We start from the raw sequence: 20253 nt of genomic DNA on the forward strand, positions 1-20253 counted from the left end.
CTGGCCAAACACCCCCTCCCTTCCCCCTGGCCAGCTGTCATCCATCAGTCTACTCCATCACAATAGGCCCGAAGCCCCTCCTCCCACCACCAACCACTGATCACACCCCCCACCCCAATAGGGGGTGGGGCTGACCATCCAATCTCCTGCAACACCTCCCCCTGCCTGGCCCCAGATTGCCTCCCCACCCTAATCAGGGGCAGGGCCAGCCGGCCAACTACCCATGGCCCCTCCCCCAAGCCACTGGCCTCCAATCGGCACCCCCTACCTACTCTATTCAGGGGCAAGTGTGGAGCCGGCTGGCCCACCGCCTATAGCCCCTCCCCGTGACCAGCCCCACCCCCAATTGACCCCCCAACCCCAATCCCAGGCAGGGCCCTCTGGACAATTGGCCACAGCCCCTTCCCCCAGCCAGCCTGGCCCTGATCAGGGCACCCTGATTAGGCCCTGATACAGATGGGCCAGCTAGCCAATCTCCCATCATCTCCTCCTCCCGAACGGCTCAGCCCCAATCCACTCTTATTGGGGCCGAATTCGCGCACTGGGTATGCAAGGGAATATGACTCAGCCATAGAAGGCAATCTTATCATCTGCCACAACGTGGATGGCCCTAGTGGGCATTAGTTCAGTGAAATAAATCAGGCAGGGAAAGACAAATATCACATGATTCCACTCATATGTGGAATCTAAAAAATTAAATAAACAAATACACGGATACAGAGAACAAACTGATAGTTGCCAAATTGGGGTGGGGGTTGAAGGGGCCTGGGTGAAGAAAGTGAAGGGATGAAGAAGTACAAATTGGCAACCACAAAACAGTCACGGAGATGTCACGTGTAGTGCAGGGAATATCGTCAATAATCTTGTAATCACTACGTAAGGGGCCAGGTGGGTACTAGACTTACCAGGGGATCACTCTGTAAGTTCTGTAAATGTCTAACCACCATGCTGTGGCACTTAAAATAATATATTGTATGTCAAATATAATTGAAATTTAAAAAAAAAAAATTAAGAGTAAACAGCCTCAGCCAGACAAATGGACACCCAGCGGCTCTGCAGGCGTGGGGGTCACTTGGGTCACCTGGACACGCTGTTCTCCATGGAACCCACCAGCTTAGTGACATGGACATGAACAAGACAAACATATGGACTCAGAAGTTATGTGATTCAATATTTCTTACACAAATTGTTTCTTAAAATTCAGTGATTCACAACTGAATCGCTAACTAACACCACATGCCCAAGAGCCACTGTGGGATTACAGTAAGCTTCATTTCCCCCAAAGGACTCAGCCGTCACTGGTGGGGATGTTTCCTGAAAGGTCCGCTGTGGGTGGGGAGAATAAAAGTCTCATCTCTCAAGGAGAACAGAGACCTGAGGAACTCGCCTTGGCGCCCTCCAGGCCTTGACAGCTCTGCAACCCTTCTTGAGACAGAAAGCTGGGGTCTTTCTTTGTTCTGAGACATGAGACGCGGTGAGAGCCTCCTCATGCTCCCTGAGGGACATGCCAGTCACGGAAATGGAAGGGAAGGAAGGCATGGAGGCGGGCAGATGAGGAAGGAGACTCACTTGGGGCCCACAAGGCTTCGGTTTTAGTTCAGACTGTCTTTCTGAAAACTCTCCTTCTTTTAGTCCTCTCTCTTCCCAAATCCTTCAGATGGCAGTCACTGATCCACACGGAGTCATCCTTTTGATTTGGTACTAACGTCCAACCTGACTCAAGAGGGTGCTGAGAACTAGCTCGTAGCAAATAACTATCCACTCGTTAGATAGAATTGATCCTCCTCTCACCATCAAAGGCTACACACACACACACACACACACACACACACACACACACTTGTTTTTCCCCCTAGAGTAGTGTTTCCCAAACTTTTGACATATGTGTACCCCTTCTATTGATATAATTTTCGTAACGCTGAGTACCCCTCATACTCATGAGAACTTAGAATTAGGTGCAGCTCAGCACGGTGCAGTGCATATCCCCGACAAACTCTGGTGCAACGCGCACCCCCATCAAACTCTTTCTGTACCACTGGGGGTACGCGTGCCGCACTTTGGGAAACACTGCCCTAGAGTGAATGAATGCTCAATTTTTCCCATTGAGTCACTATTATTTTTAAGCAAGACCTCACAGAGTGGAAAACTGACCGGCAGGGCTGCAAACTCCACTTGCAAACCCCACAACAGCACACGTGTGACTGGCCACCTAGTTGGCCGTCCAAGAACCGAGGTTGGAAGCCAACCTCAAAGGGCCCTCTCATGATGGCCGGGGCATTGGGGCCGAGGGTTCTAGCATATTTTATTTCCAGTAACTTAGAGGGCAGAGCTCGGCGAGTGAGGATGCAAGAAACAAAGCCAGAGAGAGGCGAGGAGGTGGGGGAGGTGGGGGGAGCAAGATAGGGGAGGAAATAAGGACGGATGGTAAAAGACGCTTTTAGAACATGGGGAATTAAATAGGATTTTAAAAATTAATAGTAGCCTCGAGAACAAAAGAAGAAGTGGTTAAATTAGCCCTCAAACCAAAATAACATGGAGACCTCCAGTGTTTAGCAACTCTGAGGGCCCGAAATCTGTTTTTCCGCTTCCTGACTTGCACCACGATCAAAACAGCAGCATCGGTCATCAGACCTTTAGTCAGCACTTCTGAAAGGCCTGCGTCAGATTAAATCATCCCTCAAAAGGAGGAGTTCCCTATTCTTCCCTTCAAAGCCATGGCTTTTAGACCAGCCATTGTAAGCTCATTCTCGACTTCCTTCCCTCAGCGTTATGGTGGGATGATTCCATGTATACAAAAATCTCGCTCTAAAAGTCTAAATTTTTATTCTGAAAAGCGTTCCTTGGTGGAACGGGCTTGGGACCAATGAGCCCTGGGTTCAAGTCAGATGACTGCTTCTGTAGCCTCAAACACATGTGTTGTTGTGTGTGTGTGTGTGTGTGTTGTTGTTGTTGTTTTTTAATATATATATATATATATATATATATATATATATATATATGATTTCTTACAGAGAGGAAGGGAGAAGGATAGTCAGAAACATCAATGAGAGAGAAACATCGATCAGCTGCCTCCTGCACACCTCCCACTGGGGATGTGCCTGCAACCAAGGTACATGCCCTTGACCAGAATCGAACCTGGGACCTTACAGTCTACAGGCTGACGCTATATCCACTGAGCCAAACCGGCTAGGGCTTGTTGTTTTTAAAAATACGTTTTTTATTGATTTCAGAGAGAGACAGAAACATCCATGATGAGAGAGAATCGCTGATCAGCTGCCTCCTGCAAGCCTGGGAACCCAACCGTGACCTCCTGGTTCATAGGTCGATGCTCAACCACTGAGCCACGCCAGCGAGGCAAACGCACGTGTGTTTTGTGTGTTTTTGTTTTATTATTTTTTTTTAACTTCTCTGAACCTCAGTTTCTTCCTGTCGGCAGTGGAGACTCTGAGGACGAAACGAGAGAGCCGACACAACAGGCCTTCCTCATCTCTGCAATGAGAGGGGCCTGGAGCACCGTGACACCACAGTAAGGATTCGGTGCTCACTTGATAAGAGGACAGCAGCAGGGAACTGAGATGAGGGCAGGGCACTAGGACTTGACTTTGACCAGAGTGACACCAACCACAGGTCCCCGCAAACACTGAGAGAACACAGCACTAGTGGGGAGGGACAGCCGTCTGGGCAGTCCGGAAGCCTGACCCATGGCACCGTGAGGTTGCATGGGCCTCAGCTCTTGCACAGGGCCCCAGACAAGCTGGGGAGGAAGAGGGCTGTCTGCCAGCCAGGGGAAGCAGAAGGGTCTCCGACTGGGTTAGGTTATTGAATGTTTCCAACCAGGTGTTTAGCTCACGTTATGTCTCCCTCCAACCGGAAGCTAAGGGCTCAGGAAGGAAGCCAAGGAGTGTAGACTAAATAAACCCCCTCTCTCCGCACATCCAAGTTGTATTGCAGATCCAACCTTGTAGTCCCGTCATGCTCTTCCTTTGGTCTCATGCAGACAGGCAGGCAGCCTGAGCACAAAACGCAATTGCTCACCCGCAGAGCACCCAAAGGAACTGAGAGCCAGGAATACCCATGGTCTGTGGTCTGGCTTTCGGGGAAGACCGAGTGGCTGAGGAGGGAGAGAGAAGAAAGACAACTGGCCGTGGGCAAGGATGCTGTCTACTGTGTCCTCTCTGTGTCGCCGTGGCCCCGGGCATAGGAGGTGTCCGGAAGCCCGTGTCCAAGGAATGTGTGCACAAACGATGATGTGGTCAGACGTGATCCCGCTTCCCTCTCCCAGCAGCCGTGGGGGTCGGTGTTGTTAACGCAGTTTGGCAGATGAGGAGCTGGCTTCGGGGAGGTTGAGTCACTTCTCCTGGGAGGTATGTGGTAGAGGGGAAGCATTCATTCAAACACAGGCTGGAGGGGCCACGGTGACCTCTCCCGAGCTTCCTCCTGCGGAAGGGAACACCTCCACGTAGAAATCCCAATGACATCGCCGTCTCCCATTTTACTTCGTTTTATTATTTATTTATTTTTTTTCCAATGAGCCGTAACTATGCCTGGGATAAAACTCATTGGCTACAATACTGTCACTGTGCAAAGCTCTGCCTCCCCTCCTGTGCCTCCCTCCCCCCATTTCATATTACAAGAGAGATCCTGGGGTTCTCTCCCAGAACCCAGTTCCCCCTGCCCAGTGATTCTGCAGCCATCACGAGGCGGCCGGGAAGGTGACTCGCTGTCGCAGTATTGGAGTTACAAAGCCGATGGGACAGTTCTCTGGATGGAAAGAAAACGCAGGGGAGAAGGAAGAGTTTTCCCTGGGAAGCCAAAATGCAACCCCCAAAAAAGGAAAAAAAAGAAGAAAACCTAACTCTATCAGTACTTGAACCGAAACAGGCTGTTTTTAAACGTCAAAAGGACTCCCCAGCTCTGTGCAATCCAAACAAACAGGCCAGGTCGAAAGGCACAGCCCCTCCCCAGGTTTCCAGTGGCGTCACCGACCGCACGGGCTCCGTGGAGGAGCTAAATGACAGTGCGGGCCCAGCCCTCCGCTCCCTCTGCTCGGATGCCCTCATCTGCCTGCACATCTGGCCCGCCCTCGGCTTTGATCTGCGGCTTCCCCTCAGCCCAGCAGACATCCACAGGCTGCAGAGGCGGAATCCCTGTAATTTCCCCAGCCTGCATGGCATGGATCGCTGCTGCTGTAAAAACTGGCAAAGGCCAACAGCTTGGGGCTAAAGAAAAGCTTGGCCGGGTCTCAAAAAAGATGAAGCTGGAGGCATAGAAATGGAAATAGGACCAGCCACACAAATATCCCATGTCTGTCAGTCATGGTTCCTAATAACTAAGGTGACCAGACGTCCTGATTTTTAACAATTTGTCTCACGTCCATGGCGTTTTAAAAACGTCCCGATTTTAATCGGGACTTTTTTAAAACGCCATGGACGCGGGACAAATTGTTAAAAATCGGGACAGTCCCACCAAAAGCGGGATGTCTGGTCACCTTACTAATAACCCGTCTCAGATTCCCAAGCAGGACCCGGGAAAGGAGGGATGAGGGGTGGGGAGAAGTCTCATATTCCTAAAATGCCACAGCTGGACAGGTTAGTGCCTCAGGTCCCCTGGGACGGACGGGTCGGCAATTAGGAGTCCTCAGGACTTTTCCTGGCCGCCCCCATGATGGAGAACAAGCCCAGCTTTCCTAGTCCCCAGCCACGGCTCGGGAGAAAGGCTTTCGGCCCAGGAGGGATGCGCTGCCAGAGCAAATGAGGTGCAGCCTCCATCTGTGCCCCTCCTTGAATTCACCAAAAAAAAACCACAAAAAAGCATTTGGAAAGGGGCCGTTTCTCAGCGGTGGGCAGGGGGTGCAGCCTCTGGAACCGGGGCTAGTGTATGGATGTCCTCCAAATCACAGACAAGTTCGCGTTGTGGCGTCCAAGGCACGTGGTCGTTGGTGACACGGAAACTGGAGTAATCCCTGCTGTCTAAGACTTCTCTTTATGGAATACAAACTGCTCGTTGTCCTTCAGATGGATTTAATAAGAGCAGGGAAGACGCCAGCGTGCTTTCAGCGATAGGAAAGGGTTCTGGGGCAGGAGTGGCTCAGTTGGTTGAGTACGTCCCTGTGCACTGTAAGGTCGCTGTTTCCATTCCTGGTCAGGGCACATGCCAGGTTGCAGCTCAATCCTCAGTAGGGGGCATGCAGGAGGCAGCTGACCAATGTTTCTCTCTCTCTCTCTCTCTCTCTCTCTCTCTCTCTCTCTCTCTCTCTTTCTCTCTCCCTCTCCCTCTCCGTCTCCCTCTCCCTTCCTATCTCAATAAGCCAATAAACTGTTAAAAATAATAATAATTCAGCTGAGAAAATGTGGACACATAATATTGAGAAAATCACCCTGGCAAGATAGGCCAGGTGGTTAGAGCATCATCCTGATACCCAAGGTTGTGGAATTGACCCCTCCCCCAGTCACAGAATCAGCCAATGAATCCCTAAATAAGTGGGGGGGGAAATATATCGATGTTTCTTTCTCTCTCATACACTCCCCCCCCCCCCCACACACACACACTCTTTCTCTTCCTTTTACTCTCTCTAAAAATCAATAAAAACTAGCATCATCATAATGAAGTGAAATATTCAGGACCTTGAGGCACATGAATTTACAGCTGGAATGGCCTCGGGGTCATCCTCTGCTATCCTGATTCACTCCCCACACGTGAGAGGGACATAGGAAATCTGTGTTTTGCTCAATGCTTCCCTGACCAGCATGCAGACGAGGAAGAGAAACCGAGAAGTGCTTCTGCAGGTGGCCGCACAGTGCTCGCCGGGCGGAACAGCGTGTGAGGGGGCCCGCTATTTCTGGGGCCACGAAATATCCGCACAAGCGTGGTGAGAGGAGAGGCTCCGGGCGTGTAGATCGCCAATTCTTCATCAACAATTCAGCGCAAGGCTTCTCCAGTTTAAGAACGTAGTTCTACTGGTGGCGGAAATTTGTTTTTTCCTGAAGTGTCTAGACAGGCACAAGCGAAAGAAAGAAATAGCCTCTCCTTTGCACAAAAGAACGAAACCCGAGGCCCTCCCACCGGTGCACGTTGGTGAAGACACAGAATTCACCCCAGCGAAGGGAGGACCTCCTTGGCTTTGCTAAGTGACCCGTGACCCGGGCAGCATCCCCCCTCGCCGCTGCAAGGCTGCTTTTCTGCGCGGTTGTGCACAATGGAACGCTTTTGGGCTGAACCAGGGTGGGAGGAGACCCTGAGTGGATGACTTCAGGCGAGGACGCCCCCCTGAAGAGGAAAGCAGGGGGTCCCCGCACACACTTCATGAAGGTGGATCTGAAAATTCCGAAAGGCCTGGTTGGACATTCTGCTCGTGGGAGACGCTGAGATTGCAATGAGTTAGGCAAGTGGTCGGCAAACTCATTAGTCAACAGAGCCAAGTATCAACAGTACAACGGTTGACATTTCTTTGGAGAGCCACATTTTTTTAAACTTAAACTTCTTCTAACGCCACTTCTTCAAAATAGACTCGCACAGGCCGTGGTATTTTGTGGAAGAGCCACACTCAAGGGGCCAAAGAGCCGCATGTGGCTCAAGAATCGCAGTTTGCCGACAGCGGAGTTAGGCCTTAAATCTAGGTTTGGGACCATGGGTTTTTAGCACAAGGGATGCCATTTTGGGTCCAGGTTTCTCTCTTTAACACCTTTGGGGGTAGACCAGGTCATAGTGAGAGGGCATCCGAGTTCCTGGCATTCTCCAATGTGAGAGGGCCACTGGGGCTCCGTGGGACCGGGGTGCGAGCCTAGGGTGCGGCGAGTCCTTGGGCTGTTCCAGGTACCAACCACCCAGGTCCCTGGTGTTTGTACAGCCCACAAAAAGGCCTACTCTGACCTCTCTCTGGTCTTCCAGATACTTCTGTTTATTGACCTTGAGATGATAAAGATGCTGGTCATTGTTGACCTTGAGATGAGTTTGCTGATTAAAGACCCTGATAACCAAGGACTTGCATCACCACCTTTCCTCCTGAGCTGTGCACGTTCGTGTCCCTTCTCTTTCAGGAGGTCAAATACGCCCCGCCCAAGCCTTATTCAAATGCAGGCTTCCTTCGCCCATTTTAGCCCAGTGGCTCCATGGCCAGGGCTCACAGCAGGGCCCTAGGAGACCAAGCACAACCTGGGGGAGATAGAAACTAAAACGCCTTGATTCAGCCAGAAGTACTGAACGCAAATACTGATACTGACACCCAGGACTGCCCTCCACTTCAAATCTAAAACGTTAACTCCCCTTATGCTCCTTAGAGCCAGAGATATTGGTTCTATCAGAGCCAAAGAGGAGAAGCTCCCAGCGCCAATCGCATTTGTTCAATGAAATTAGTTCACGCTGCTTAAGAACTCCGCACTTTAGGGGAAGCGTACAGCAATGGGCAAGAACTTGTTTCTTCATATCAGTGAGGGCGTAAAAGGGGTTCTAGGCAGGTGATGGGATCATAAATCCATAAGTGGGGGATCTTAGAGGGTAGTTACATCCAGGACTATGCATTTGTTTTTTTTAAATATGTGTTTATTGATTTCAGAGAGGGAGAGAGAAACATCAATGATGGAATCATGAATCGGCTGCCGCCTCCATGTCCCACACTGTGGATGGAGCCTCTAACCTAGGGGTGTCGAACTCAATCAGAGAAGGGGCCAAAATCTAAAATCCAGCCTAAACCAAGGGCTGAATGGTTTACTGAACAGTCATAAACTGTCATTGTGATGGAAACGCAGCGGAGTGCAGTGATGACAGCGAGGTGCGGGCCACATTGCAAGGCCTGGCAGGACGGATTTGGCCCCCGGGCCTTGTGTTTGACACATGTGCTCTAACCCAAGCATGTACTCTGACCTGGAACTGAACTATGACCTCCTGGTTCATAGGGTTGACGCTCAACAGCTGAGCCTGCTGGTCAGTCGGGACTATACATTTTTTTACCTAAAAGTTTCTCTTGCCTTAAACAAGCCCTATCCGTGGTTCATGTGCATCTAAATGAACACACCTTTGAAAGGAAGCCATAACTTTGTTAACTGTCTTGTAATCAGGGGTGGGGAACATCTGGCCCAAGAGTTAGGGGTGAGTTAATTAAACGTTTGACCAAATACAGCAGGCTAATTTTTTTAATATATATTTTATTGATTTTTTTTACAGAGAGGAAGGGAGAGGGACAGAGAGCTAGAAACATCGATGAGAGAGAAACATTGATCAGCTGCCTCCTACACACCTCCTTCTGGGGATGTGCCCGCAACTAATGTACATGCCCTTGACCGGAATCGAACCTGAAACCCTTCTTCAGTCCGCAGGCCAATGCTCTATCCACTGAGCCAAAGCAGTTTGGGCTAGCAGGCTAATTTTTAAGTTGATGATTTTGTACGGCCAGAGAACGATATTATAAATATCCAATGGCCCTTGGCAGAAAGAGGGCTCCCCACCCGTGCAGGAACTAGCAATCCAATCCCCATCTTGCCTCCTCCCTGCTCCTGTAATGCTCCTTCCTCTTCCCTCCTTAACACCAAATGCATAAAAGAAGCTGCAAAACAGTCCCTGGCGTACCTGACATCTTGCTTCCTTGCAACTGTCACCAGTTTGGGCTCAAATAAACTCTTATTGAAGTTATTTCCCACTTCGGAGGTTCTCACATCAACACCAAGCTCCCTGGACCTCAAAGAGAGGGGCCCCTGACTTTGAGGGATGCATAGATCCTGAGTCTGGGCAGACAGGACCTTGCCTGTCCTTGGCCCAGGATTCACAGCGCACAGCCAGGGCCAGCATTCCTGTCGCAGGGATGGGTGGTGCTTGGGTGCACCCAGGAGGGGCGGGAGCAGGAAGCAAGGAGCCAGCCAGGGTTTCCCAAGGCTTGTTCTTTCTGTCCTGGAATCAACAAGAAGCAGAACACGCAGTGGTAATGGGATTGGATCCAGCAAAGCAGATAAGACTGGGTGTCCCCCTGAGCCAGCCTTGGGAGCAGCTGCCCTCTCTCCTGTTCTGGCCGGCCCCAGACCCAGGCACCTCTGCACAGGGACTCCCAGGGCTGTCCCCAGGATGGAATCATAGATGGGCTGAGCTCATCAGGCCACAGAAGCCTGGGGAGCCCTGGAGGGAGTGCCTGTCTTCCAGTTCTTCTGCATCTCTGCTCCGGGACAGGTGTTATCACCTGACCCAATGCCTTTCATACACTTGCCCAGGAGAGCAGACAGGGTTGGGAACACTGCAGTGCACATGCAGCAGGGCCAGTGTGTGTCGAACCCCTGTCAACGTGTGAGAGTCCGTTCTTCATCGTCAGTTACAAAGCACGTTAGAGCATTAAGGCTGAAATCTCAGGATTGTTTCAGGACAACCCAAGACTTTCCCAAAACACAGAAATTCCTCAGACGCACAAACACCAACACTAAGCCAAACTCTCATCTTACAGAAGCAAAGAGGGGGCGCAGTTCCTTGACACTGTTGCACCATCTGTGGATCGCTGGGGAGCTTCTGTCCCACGCTGCTGAACTCTCTGGAACCTTGCTCCACAATCTCTCAGAGAAAGTCCCCAGTAGCCCGCATGCTCAAAGGTGCAAGTGTTCGGGGCAAAAGTAGAATATTGGGGACTAGCTATGGTTATGGGAGGTACTAGTTAAGCCCTGTGAACCATGATTGCCTTGTTCTGGTTAATGAAAGGCCATTCTAACCTGGCGGGGAGTTGTACATTGGAATGCAGCCTGCAAGGACTGAGTTTTATCAGGGAAAGATGAACAACCTTGTTGCCCAAACAATGGAGTCCAGCTCCAGACTCCTGCTTCCCCGTGTAAACCCTACTTTCCCATGTAATCCTTGTCCGACCCTATATAAGCAGATGGCTTATTGGGGCTGCAGAGCAGGTTTCTGTGAGTGACCTGCTGCTCCCCCACCTTGCCAGCAGGATTGGAATAAACGCTCATCTAGGATTCAACCCGATCTCTGCTGAATTGGCCCAAGTAGTGACAGGCAGCCCAGACTCATTGTTTGTCAGTTTGATAAGTCTACCATATTGATTTTTTTAAAAAAATTTCACAGGTCTTAAGAATATGGTTGGATAACTCTAGACCAATGAATACACCCAAGTAAACAACACTTTTTAAAAAGAGAGAGAGAGAGAGAGATGTAGAACATTGCTAACAATCTAGAAAAACCCCTCATGTTCCCTTCTAGCTTACCCTCCTCCCACAGGCAAACACTCTTCGGATTTCTCTCTCTACAGATGAGTTTCTGCTGTTCTTGAATTTCACATAAATGGAACCGTTCATTATGTTCTCTTTGGTGGCTGGCTGGCTCCTTTTGCCCAACTTAATGGTTTTCAGATTTATGCAAGGGATGCCAAGTAGCCATAGTAGTTCGTTTTTAACTGCTGAATAGTATGAACTCACTGCAAGGTGTCTATCCACTATTAGCACAGAAGCTGATTGGCGGGCACAATACACAAAATGTCGCAAGGCCTGCTCCAATCTGCAATCCACACTACTGGTTATACACAGCTAAATCTGACTTTTAATCCTTCAGTCCACAAAAGGGAGGAAGAAGAGAGCATGGGGAAACAGGGACCATTTGGAAGTTCAAGATCAAGGAGAAAGTACAGGGAGTAAGACACAGGATGTGCTAGGGGAGATGTCTCACCATGAACCAAGGTTGCCCTTGGTCCCAGCTCAGGTCAAGGATGTGAAAAGACGGAAGTAAACTCCTCTCTCAGTGTTATATTCTTCTCTCTCTCCTAGTTCCTTTGGCTACTGGTTAAAAATCCTTTGTCATTGTAGACAATCAAAAGGCTTTTTGTAATTCAAGCAGATATTGCTTGCTTGGGTGTCCTGCGAGATGCCTCTGGTTTAGTTTGTAAGTATGGCCGTGAAGTCTGGGATGGACGAAGAATATTTTGGGTCCCCATGCCTGGACCATGTGATGCACACATCAAAAAGGCAGGAAGACAGGGGGGGGAAACGATGCAATTTATTATGATTTTTCGTCACTGAGATCTTAAGGTGTCCACAGGCTAAGAATAAAACATCCTATAAAGGTTTTCTTGGTTATTTGTGGTGCCTGCCTCGAGATGTTTAAGACTTACTTAAGAGAAAAATATAGACCTATCTCCTGTGATCTGATTAGTTGAGAGACAAATGAGATCAATCTAATTTGAGCTCATTAGTCAGGTGTCCTCAGCAAACATCATTCCAGCTGAGTGTGGAGCAAACAAGATTAAAAAAAAAAAAAAGAATAACTCAACCTTACACAGAGATGATAGAAACTCATTACTGCAAACACTGTGGGTAAATAACGGTTCCTGGCTAAGGATTAATTTTTGAGCCAGGGACTCTTTAGAAGATCAAAGAGTCAGAACAGGTTTATGTTGTCACTCGAGTATTATCCCTGGCTTCTTCATAGAAACGGGATAGCTAATATTTAGATCTACTTAAACATCAAGTCTTCATAGGACTTCTCCCAAAAAGTCCACATCTTTCTAAAGTCACTATTTCAGAGCAGTAGCTCCCGAACAGAGCTGCATTGTAGTCACCTAGAAAACACGAGGGGTCCCAGTGATGTACCAAGTGGATGGGCAAAGAGTCCAAATCATTCAAAGGACAGTCTAGGCCGGAAATACCACCGGAGTACTGCCTTGGCCACATCCTTAACATCGGCCATCTCCCGGGCAGAAGTTAATCCTCTCTGAAAAAAGCACAGCTCAAATCTTCACATGACTTTTTACACTGGGGGAAGGAAGAGGAAATAGAGATGCTATAAATCACAACTAAAGTGTTGATATTACTAAAATAGAATCTAGTACCTAATGAACATGGCTGCAAAATTTCCATTACTAAAAAAAAAAAAAAAAATTTGAATTCTAGTAATACTGGATCCACCTTTATTAAAGAAACGTTTCTACTTATAATGAGACTAGAAAACAAGAAGATTCTTATTTGCATGTCTGTGAGGTTGTGATTGGGCTCAATGCTGCTGGGAAAGAAAGTATTTTTTGCCATCGTTTTGTAATTCTGCTAAATATGATTGAGCCGATGGTATGTTTTTACAAGAAGATGCCAAGTGTTGCTCGGATTGTCTGATTGGCTCCTCTTGAAAACCTCTCGACAGGATTGAGTCAAGACTTGGAGGCTGTTTATTTTAGTATAAACATATAGTTACTGAGGTTCAGTTAGTTTGTTTATTGTTTTCTCCACCCTCAGTTTTCAGGATATACTGAAGTAAAATCAGATATTCACGTTGGGATATAACCAAGGATTCCTTCATCAAAGCCACTGATTCTTTTTTATATTTTTTAAATATATTTTATTGATTTTTTTATAGAGAGGAAGAGAGAGGGATAGAGAGTTAGAAACATTGATGAGAGAGAATCATCAATCAGCTGCCTCTTGCACACCCCCCACTGGGGATGTGCCCGAAACCAAGGCACATGCTCTTGACTGGAATCGAACCTGAGACCTTTTAGTCCACATGCCGACGCTCTATCCACTGAGCCAAACTAGTTTCGGCACAACCACTGATTCTTGACCAGGGGTCTGCCACACACGTGTGCCCAGGGAACCCCAGTCCACGGCTGTCCCGCTTTCTTGGAATGAGATGCACTGTCCCTGTCTCCAAAAGCAAGTACCTCTTATCACTGACTACGGGCTCACTGGTGGCAGGTGAAGCTGTCCTCCCCGTCCCCAAGTTCCCTATTCCCCCCGGGGCCAGATGCCCAACTCATCTCCCCCAGGTCGCCGGAGGGAGGCACCGGGGTGCTCAGGAAGACAGGTCCCCAGACCACTGTATTTCCCCCAGAAACAGAGTGGGCTTGCTTTCCCTTTGCCCTGGGCTCCATCCTGAGAGCCCTAGGAAGTGAGTGTACCATGAGCTCATTCCTTCCGCCCGGGCAGACAGATGGACAGACCCTCCCGCCCGTTGCCAGTCTTTTGTCTTTGGAGCAGTTTTGGCATTTCCTTCAGGAAACTGGAGGCTGTGACCCAAGGCTTCCTTCGTGAGCACACTCCCGTTTCCCACAGTGAACCTTACCCAGAAATGACATCTACGCGACGAGGGGAGGTTTATCTCCACGTCCCAACTGCGTCCTGTGCTTTGCTCAATGCTGCCTGAAAGCACACGCTCTGAAAGAAACAATAGCGCGAGGGGCCAGACACACACCCCTTCCCAATGCATCCCCAACCAAACCGAGCACTAACCAGGGCCAAGGATTCTGTTTCGCTTGTAAAGGACCCTTGCTCTCATTTGACCGCTGGAGAAATTAATAACCAGGGACATGAAAGCTTTCAAAGACGATGAACTGAAAGTCTTCAGACAGAAGGCGTCCCCAACTCAGCCTACCACTCACTCCTTCAATGATACCCGGGTCCCATACTGTTCAGAGGTTGGATGGGGAGAAGCCAAGACAGAAACCGATCCTGAAAACGTACGTGATTTGATATGATCGCTCATATTCATATCCCTGCTTCCCCAGCGTGTTGGCAGGAAGCCAAGCGTTTGTGGATGGGTTTGAACTGACCATTGAGTTTCATGATTTGAGTTTAGATTTACAACCACACGGCTCTGTGTTACTTCTTTTAAAGCCCATGTTTTGGGAAAGAACTATTGGACTCAGTTTAGTTTGGCATGGATGCAATTTACAACTCAAACAATGCCATTTCCTTGCCATGTGGTATGCATTTAGGGGCTGGCAGGTTTTTTTTTCATTTCATTCTTTACTGCTCTTTGGTGGTAACATATTGAAGTTTCTCTTCCTGAAAAAGATAGAGCGGTTTCTAAAACAATAACAGACATGATTATTTCTAAAGAGCCACAGAGTCAATAGAAGGTCTTCGATTATTTTTTTAAAATGCTCTTCACAAAAGAATCTTTAAAAAAAAAATCAGTTTATTAATGTTTAAAAGTTGATAAAGCTATGTGCAAAATGATCCACAAAAGTCAGAAAACTATTAAATACTATTTTTTTTTTTAAAAAAAAAAAGACATTTCTCGGTTTAATTGCACTGAAAAACCATACTAAAGAGACAGCAATACATTTTATTCTTTGTAACATTTACACACATGCCCAATGAACTAGTTTAAAAAAAAATAGCTGAACTGGAAACGTCTGGGTTCCCTACCAGTTAAAGTAATGCTTTAAGGGCACAAAAGGGTGATACTTTCTTAAGAAAATACACATTCAATGGTGTTAACACGGGTTAGGAAAATCCAATAAAATGCTGAAACCCATACATTCAAAAATCATGAAAAGGACTTTTAACACAACAAGATGCAACCGCTGGTTGAAATGCTTCACACACGCTCCGTAATGAACAGCAACAAAAGTGCCAGAGACCGATGTGGTGTTTGTTAGGCAGATTCGTTAGGAAATCCCTCCTGGCTGACAGAGTTCCCTCCCAGCAGTAGGTGCTCTCCTTGTGTGGGGGGCCTTTGTCTCTCTGGACTCGAAGGAGCCTGGCTGATACCGTTAGATAAGCTGGGCTTCCCCATGCAGATTTAGGCACAATGGCAGGATATTGTCACACATTCCATTGTAAAGATGTAAAAAAAAAAAAAAAAAATCAAAGTGACTACAACCAAATTCCAAAAACAACGGATCCAGCTTGCGTGGAAACTTTGGCCTCAGCAAAAGAAACTGCCTCCCATGTCCGAACCGTCTCCAGCTCCTCCGTCTGCTTCCTGGACAAGCCCACCAGCTTCAGATGCTGGAGAGCTGGACCGGGCCACCCCAGCGCTGATGCATGCCGGGCCGTTAGATACCCAGTCGGAGGGGTGTGCCAGGCAAGGAGGGGTGGGGCCTGGAGCATCCCTAGAGAGAAGCAGAAGTGCACACGTGGCTGGAAACTCTAGTGAAGAAACATCTTCTCCTCAAAGCTGCAGGCGACACTTCCCCCCGGTTACCTCCATCTTCCAGGAGGGGCCAAACGGGTGACCCCTCCGGGAGTTTGGCCACGCTCACCTCTGGCTCAGTGCACAATCAAAGCTCAGGGAGAGGAAGTAAGTAGGCTCCAGGCCCGGGGACCGCTCTCCACCCTTCCCGGCGCATTGTTCACAGGACTCACTGTACCCTCCGACCCTGCCCTGCGTCACGGGCCCTTGGCTCACCCCGCCCCCCCTCCGGCTCGGCTCCGGCTCCAGCAGCTCCTCCCTGGCAGCAGTCCAGAGGCACCAGGCAAGGAGATGTTTTTTCCAAACACGGGGCGGCGGGCGGCCATGCCAAGAACACTCCCCATGGGGCTGGCAGCTTCCCGCCTTTAGGAAGACGAGTTGACGTTGCCAGAGGACATGATGGTCTCGGGGTTGTCCCCATCGTCCTTCTGGGGGTGAGACGAGTTGTCGGACTTGCTGCGGCTGAACTCCACGCCCGCGATGATGGGGCGCTTGAACTTGCCCGGGGTGTCCGGGCTCGGGCACCGGCAGCAGGACATGATGCGGATGAAGGCGCGGCGCATCTCCTTGTTGGTGAGCGTGTAGATGATGGGGTTGGTGCCCGAGTTGAGCACCGCCAGCACCAGGAAGTACTCGGCCTTGAAGAGGATGTCGCAGGTGCGCACCTTGCAGCCCACGTCCAGCAGCAGCAGGATGAAGAGCGGCGCCCAGCAGGCGATGAACACGCTCAGCACGATGATCACCGTCTTGAGCAGCGCCAGCGACTTCTCGGAGCTGCGGCTGGCCTTGGACGCGTTCTTGCGGAAGGTGAGGCGGCGGCTGCGCGTACGCACCAGCGAGTAGATGCGGCAGTAGAGGATGACGATGGAGAGCAGCAGCACGGTGAAGACCGTGGTGCAGAAGAGGATATAGTGCTTGTGGTAGAGCGGCAGCACCGTGGAGCAGCTGGACAGGTGGCGGAGGCAGTTCCAGCCCATGATGGGCAGGCCGCCCAGCACCAGCGAGATGACCCAGCAGGCGCTGATGAGCAGGAAGGAGCGCGAGCTGCTGCTCTCGTGGTGCAGCTTCATCTTCAGCATGGTGATGTAGCGCTCGATGGCGATGGCCAGCAGGCTGAAGACGGAGGCGGACAGTGCCACGAACATGCTGCCCTCGCGCAGGAACCACTGCGCCGGCGTCAGCTTGTAGGTGTTGGCCCCGGAGAAGAGCAGGTTCATGATGTAGGCCACCCCGGCCAGCAGGTCCGAGAGGGCCAGGTTGCCGATGAAGTAGTACATGGGCCGGTGGAACTTCTTGGTTTTCCAGATGGTCAGGAGGACGAAGATGTTCTCCAGGATGATGCAGCAGCAGATGAGGATGAACACGGCGGACGTCACCTTGAGGCCGCTGTCCTTGTCCTGGCCCAGGTTCAGCTTCCCCGTGTAGTTGTAATGCCGGATGATGAAGTCGTAGTTGGAGTAGTCAGACTGGGGGGGGCTGCTGCTGCTGCTGGTGGACCCCATGGCGCGCCCCGCGGCGTCCGTGGCCTTGGCCCTGGCCGGCGGCGATCCCCCGGCGGGCGCTAGAGGGCGCTGGAGGGCGAGGCGCAGGCGGGGAGCGTGGAAGTCAGAGGTCCGGGCTCGGCGTGTCTCCCGGCTGGACGGGGCCTCGGGAACCGCAGCCTTAAAGAGTTACAAAGACAGTCAGGGGAAGCCACAGGCACGACTCCTTCTCGCCGAGGCCCTGCTCGTTTTGTTTATTTATTTAAAGGAAACTTGGGGGGAGTGCAGAGAGAGGGATTTAAAAAAATCAAACTCTCGCCCCTTGCAAAAAATAAATAAATATTTTCAAAGGAAGAAGGGGGGGAAAGAGAGGGAGAGAGAACAACTACAAAAAAAATGGCCCCAACTGAAAACTCCGACTCAACAAGATGAAGATGCTTCCCGTGGTCACATTCACTCCAACGGAAAAGGGAAAGTGGGGAAGCAAGTCGCCCCAGCTCTGATTCCCACCCTGCATGCCACCCTGACTCCCACCCTGCACCGCGCACCGCGCACCCCGCACCCCGCACCCCGCCAGGCTTCCAGGCTGTGCGGAGAACAGTCACCGCCCAGCGGGGGCTCACAAGCTCCGGGGCTCCCCAGAAACCCAACTGAGGGTGAAAATGCACCCCTCTGCCCCCACCGCCCACCCCGCCTGAGAGCAGAGCCGCCCCGGAGTCATGGGACAGTGCAAGTCATTTGGGGGCTCCATTAGTAACTTCGGGAACAGAGCAGGTGTGTCCAGGGTGCGAGGGGCAGCCCAGCATAAACAGGAAAACTGGCGCCTACCCTTTCTTTCCTCTTCTTCTTCCCCGGAGCCCAAAGCAAGAACCCACCGCGGTGCCGGTGAGACTGCAATAAGCCCCAGAGGTTGCGCGTGGCCCTCGGTTGCAGGAGTGTGGTTAGCTCGGTGGCCAGAATAGGCAGAGAGAAGTCCCGCTCCTGGGAGCCAGGCATGCCGCCCCAGCCCGGCCCGTGCAAACCTCTGCAGCCGCTCCCCCAGGGGTGCCGAGCTCCGGGCGAAGCTACCGGGCGGCTTTACTGACCCCCCTCCCCGGCTCCCGGCCGCCTCCCTCCTCAGAGGTCTGCAAAGTGTGGAGGGGACGCGGCATGGCCCCGGCTGGCAGAAGTCTACTTGTCAGTTAAGAGTTGCGAGGGAACGGGACACCCGGATAAAAGTAGAGGAATCCAGGGAGGGGGCTCCCACCGTCCTGGGGCCCCTCCAGCTCTAGCCCACTCTCCTCGCCCGGCCGCAGTGCAAGGTTAAGCCCTAACTGCACCCCCACCCCCTCCATACCCTTTGTTTCTAGCATTCCCAAACATAAGCGCCTGCGACCCCCGGCAGCGCCCGCCCTCCCCCCGGGCCGGCTCTACAGCGGGAACTTGACCCCCTTTCCCGGCGCCATCCATCACCAGCGCCCGCGCCGCCGGCGGGCTGGGCTCCTGGGCCCGGAGACGGGAGTTTGGAAAGTTTTTGTTCTGCCCCGTTCGGGTCTGACAGCGCGTCCGGGCCGCCCGCCCGCGCCCCGCGCCCCGCGGCCCGCGGCCCGCCCGGCCCGGCCCGCGCCTACCTGGCTCCGGCGGGACTCAGGCGGGACTCAGGCGGGACTCAGGCGGGACGCGGCGGCGAGCGGGGAGCTCCGGGGCCGCGCCGCGCACCCGTCATCTCGCTGCTGCCGCCGGAGCCTGACAGCGCCGCGCGGAAGAAACTTGCGGAGCCGGGGTCCCCTCCCTCCGCAGCCGCATTCTCCATTGGCCGGCCCCGCGCCGCCAGCGCCGGCTGAAGTCACCCCGCGCCTCCGAGGAAGGGGCGGGGGGAGCGGCCCGGTCTCCCACGCCCTCCCGGCGGCCGGCCCCGGCGCGGATCTCGGCGGGCGGGCAGGCGGGCGGGCGGCGGAGACTCACTGTCCAGGAACGATCTGGGGCAGAAGCTAAGAGGGCCCCTCCCACCCCGCCCCCGGACGCCAGGAAAAAAACGAGGGGCGGAGCCTGGTGCCCCCTGGACTCGGTATTAATCGCCCGCCCCCTCCCGGCGGCAGAGGCCCCCTCGTCGAGCTGGCGGCCGAGGGCCTTTGGAGACCGCCCTCCCGAAAGCCCCGGGGGGGACAGGGGGTCGCAGGCGCCCCGCAGCCACCTCCCTGGACTCCTGCCAGCCAGCCCGTGGGGATGGGGTCCGAGCTTGTGGCCAGGCGCCCCGGGCTGCGGCGGGGGCGGGGGAAGCAGGAGCCAGCGCTCCGGCGATGGGGCTGCGAGAGGCCTGCTGGAGAGCGAGGGGCCAGGGAGGGGGGTGCCGGACGGTCCTCCCCATCTCCCCACCTCCACGCCGCCCACCCCGGCCCGCGGCCTCGAAACTTGTGGTCTGAGGGGCAGAAAGTGGCTTTCCCTTGGCGCAGGGTGAAGTGGGGGTGCTGGTTTTTGGGGGGGGAGAGGGGAACCCCCCTCCCTCAGCTGGGCGGCCAGGCAGGCAGTGTGCCCCAGATTCTGACCAGCAGCGAGAGGCCCGCTGAGTTGACTAACGCTTGGGCAGCTCAGGAAGTTCCAAGGGGAAGAGCCGCCTGGCCTGGCCCGGCCCTAACCCCGCAAGGCCTGCCGCCGCCCAGCTGGGGGCGGGCAACCTTCTCTCCCCTTCTACTTGGGAGGCGCCCCCAAACCTCAATGCTCACAACTCCGCCCCCTCTTTCCTTGCTCTTAGCTGCTACTTCCGAACCTGAGACTGAGAGGTGGCCTGGGTCAGCTCAGCTGTGCGACCAGCGCGGGGCAAAGCCAGTCCCACCCAGCGCCGCCGGCTCACACCGCTTCCCATCCCTGCAGATGCGAATGCAAAAGGTCTCCGAGGTGCAGTTTCAATCAGACA

General features: G+C 52.3%; 1 protein-coding gene across 4 annotated transcripts; it reads right to left on the reverse strand.

The window, feature by feature from the left end:
- Nucleotides 1–14964: 14964 nt before the first annotated feature.
- On the reverse strand, nucleotides 14965–19276 carry S1PR1 (sphingosine-1-phosphate receptor 1). 4 transcript variants are annotated; one of them, XM_036452742.2, is made up of 3 exons: nucleotides 19009–19276; nucleotides 18050–18054; nucleotides 14965–17540 (listed from the first exon to the last, which is right to left on the reverse strand). In XM_036452742.2, the coding sequence occupies exon 3, from the start codon at nucleotides 17379–17381 to the stop codon at nucleotides 16245–16247; it is 1137 nt and encodes a 378-aa protein (XP_036308635.1). In that variant the 5' UTR covers nucleotides 17382–17540; nucleotides 18050–18054; nucleotides 19009–19276; the 3' UTR covers nucleotides 14965–16244. The 4 variants fall into 4 exon arrangements, with proteins under 4 accessions (XP_036308635.1, XP_045442918.1, XP_045442917.1 ...); XM_045586962.1 differs by lacking the exon at nucleotides 18050–18054 and having other exon boundaries at nucleotides 14965–17542; nucleotides 19006–19276; XM_045586961.1 differs by lacking the exon at nucleotides 18050–18054 and having other exon boundaries at nucleotides 18971–19276.
- Nucleotides 19277–20253: the final 977 nt, after the last annotated feature.

The sequence above is a fragment of the Pipistrellus kuhlii genome, unplaced genomic scaffold, assembly GCF_014108245.1.
Source record: "Pipistrellus kuhlii isolate mPipKuh1 unplaced genomic scaffold, mPipKuh1.p scaffold_m20_p_24, whole genome shotgun sequence".
In the NCBI taxonomy this organism is placed as follows: Eukaryota; Metazoa; Chordata; class Mammalia; order Chiroptera; family Vespertilionidae; genus Pipistrellus; species Pipistrellus kuhlii.

What these genes read in the sequence shown, in the direction of transcription:
- S1PR1 (XM_036452742.2), bottom strand. Translation starts at nt 17,381, where the DNA reads ATGGGGTCCACCAGCAGCAGCAGCAGCCCCCCCCAGTCTGACTACTCC.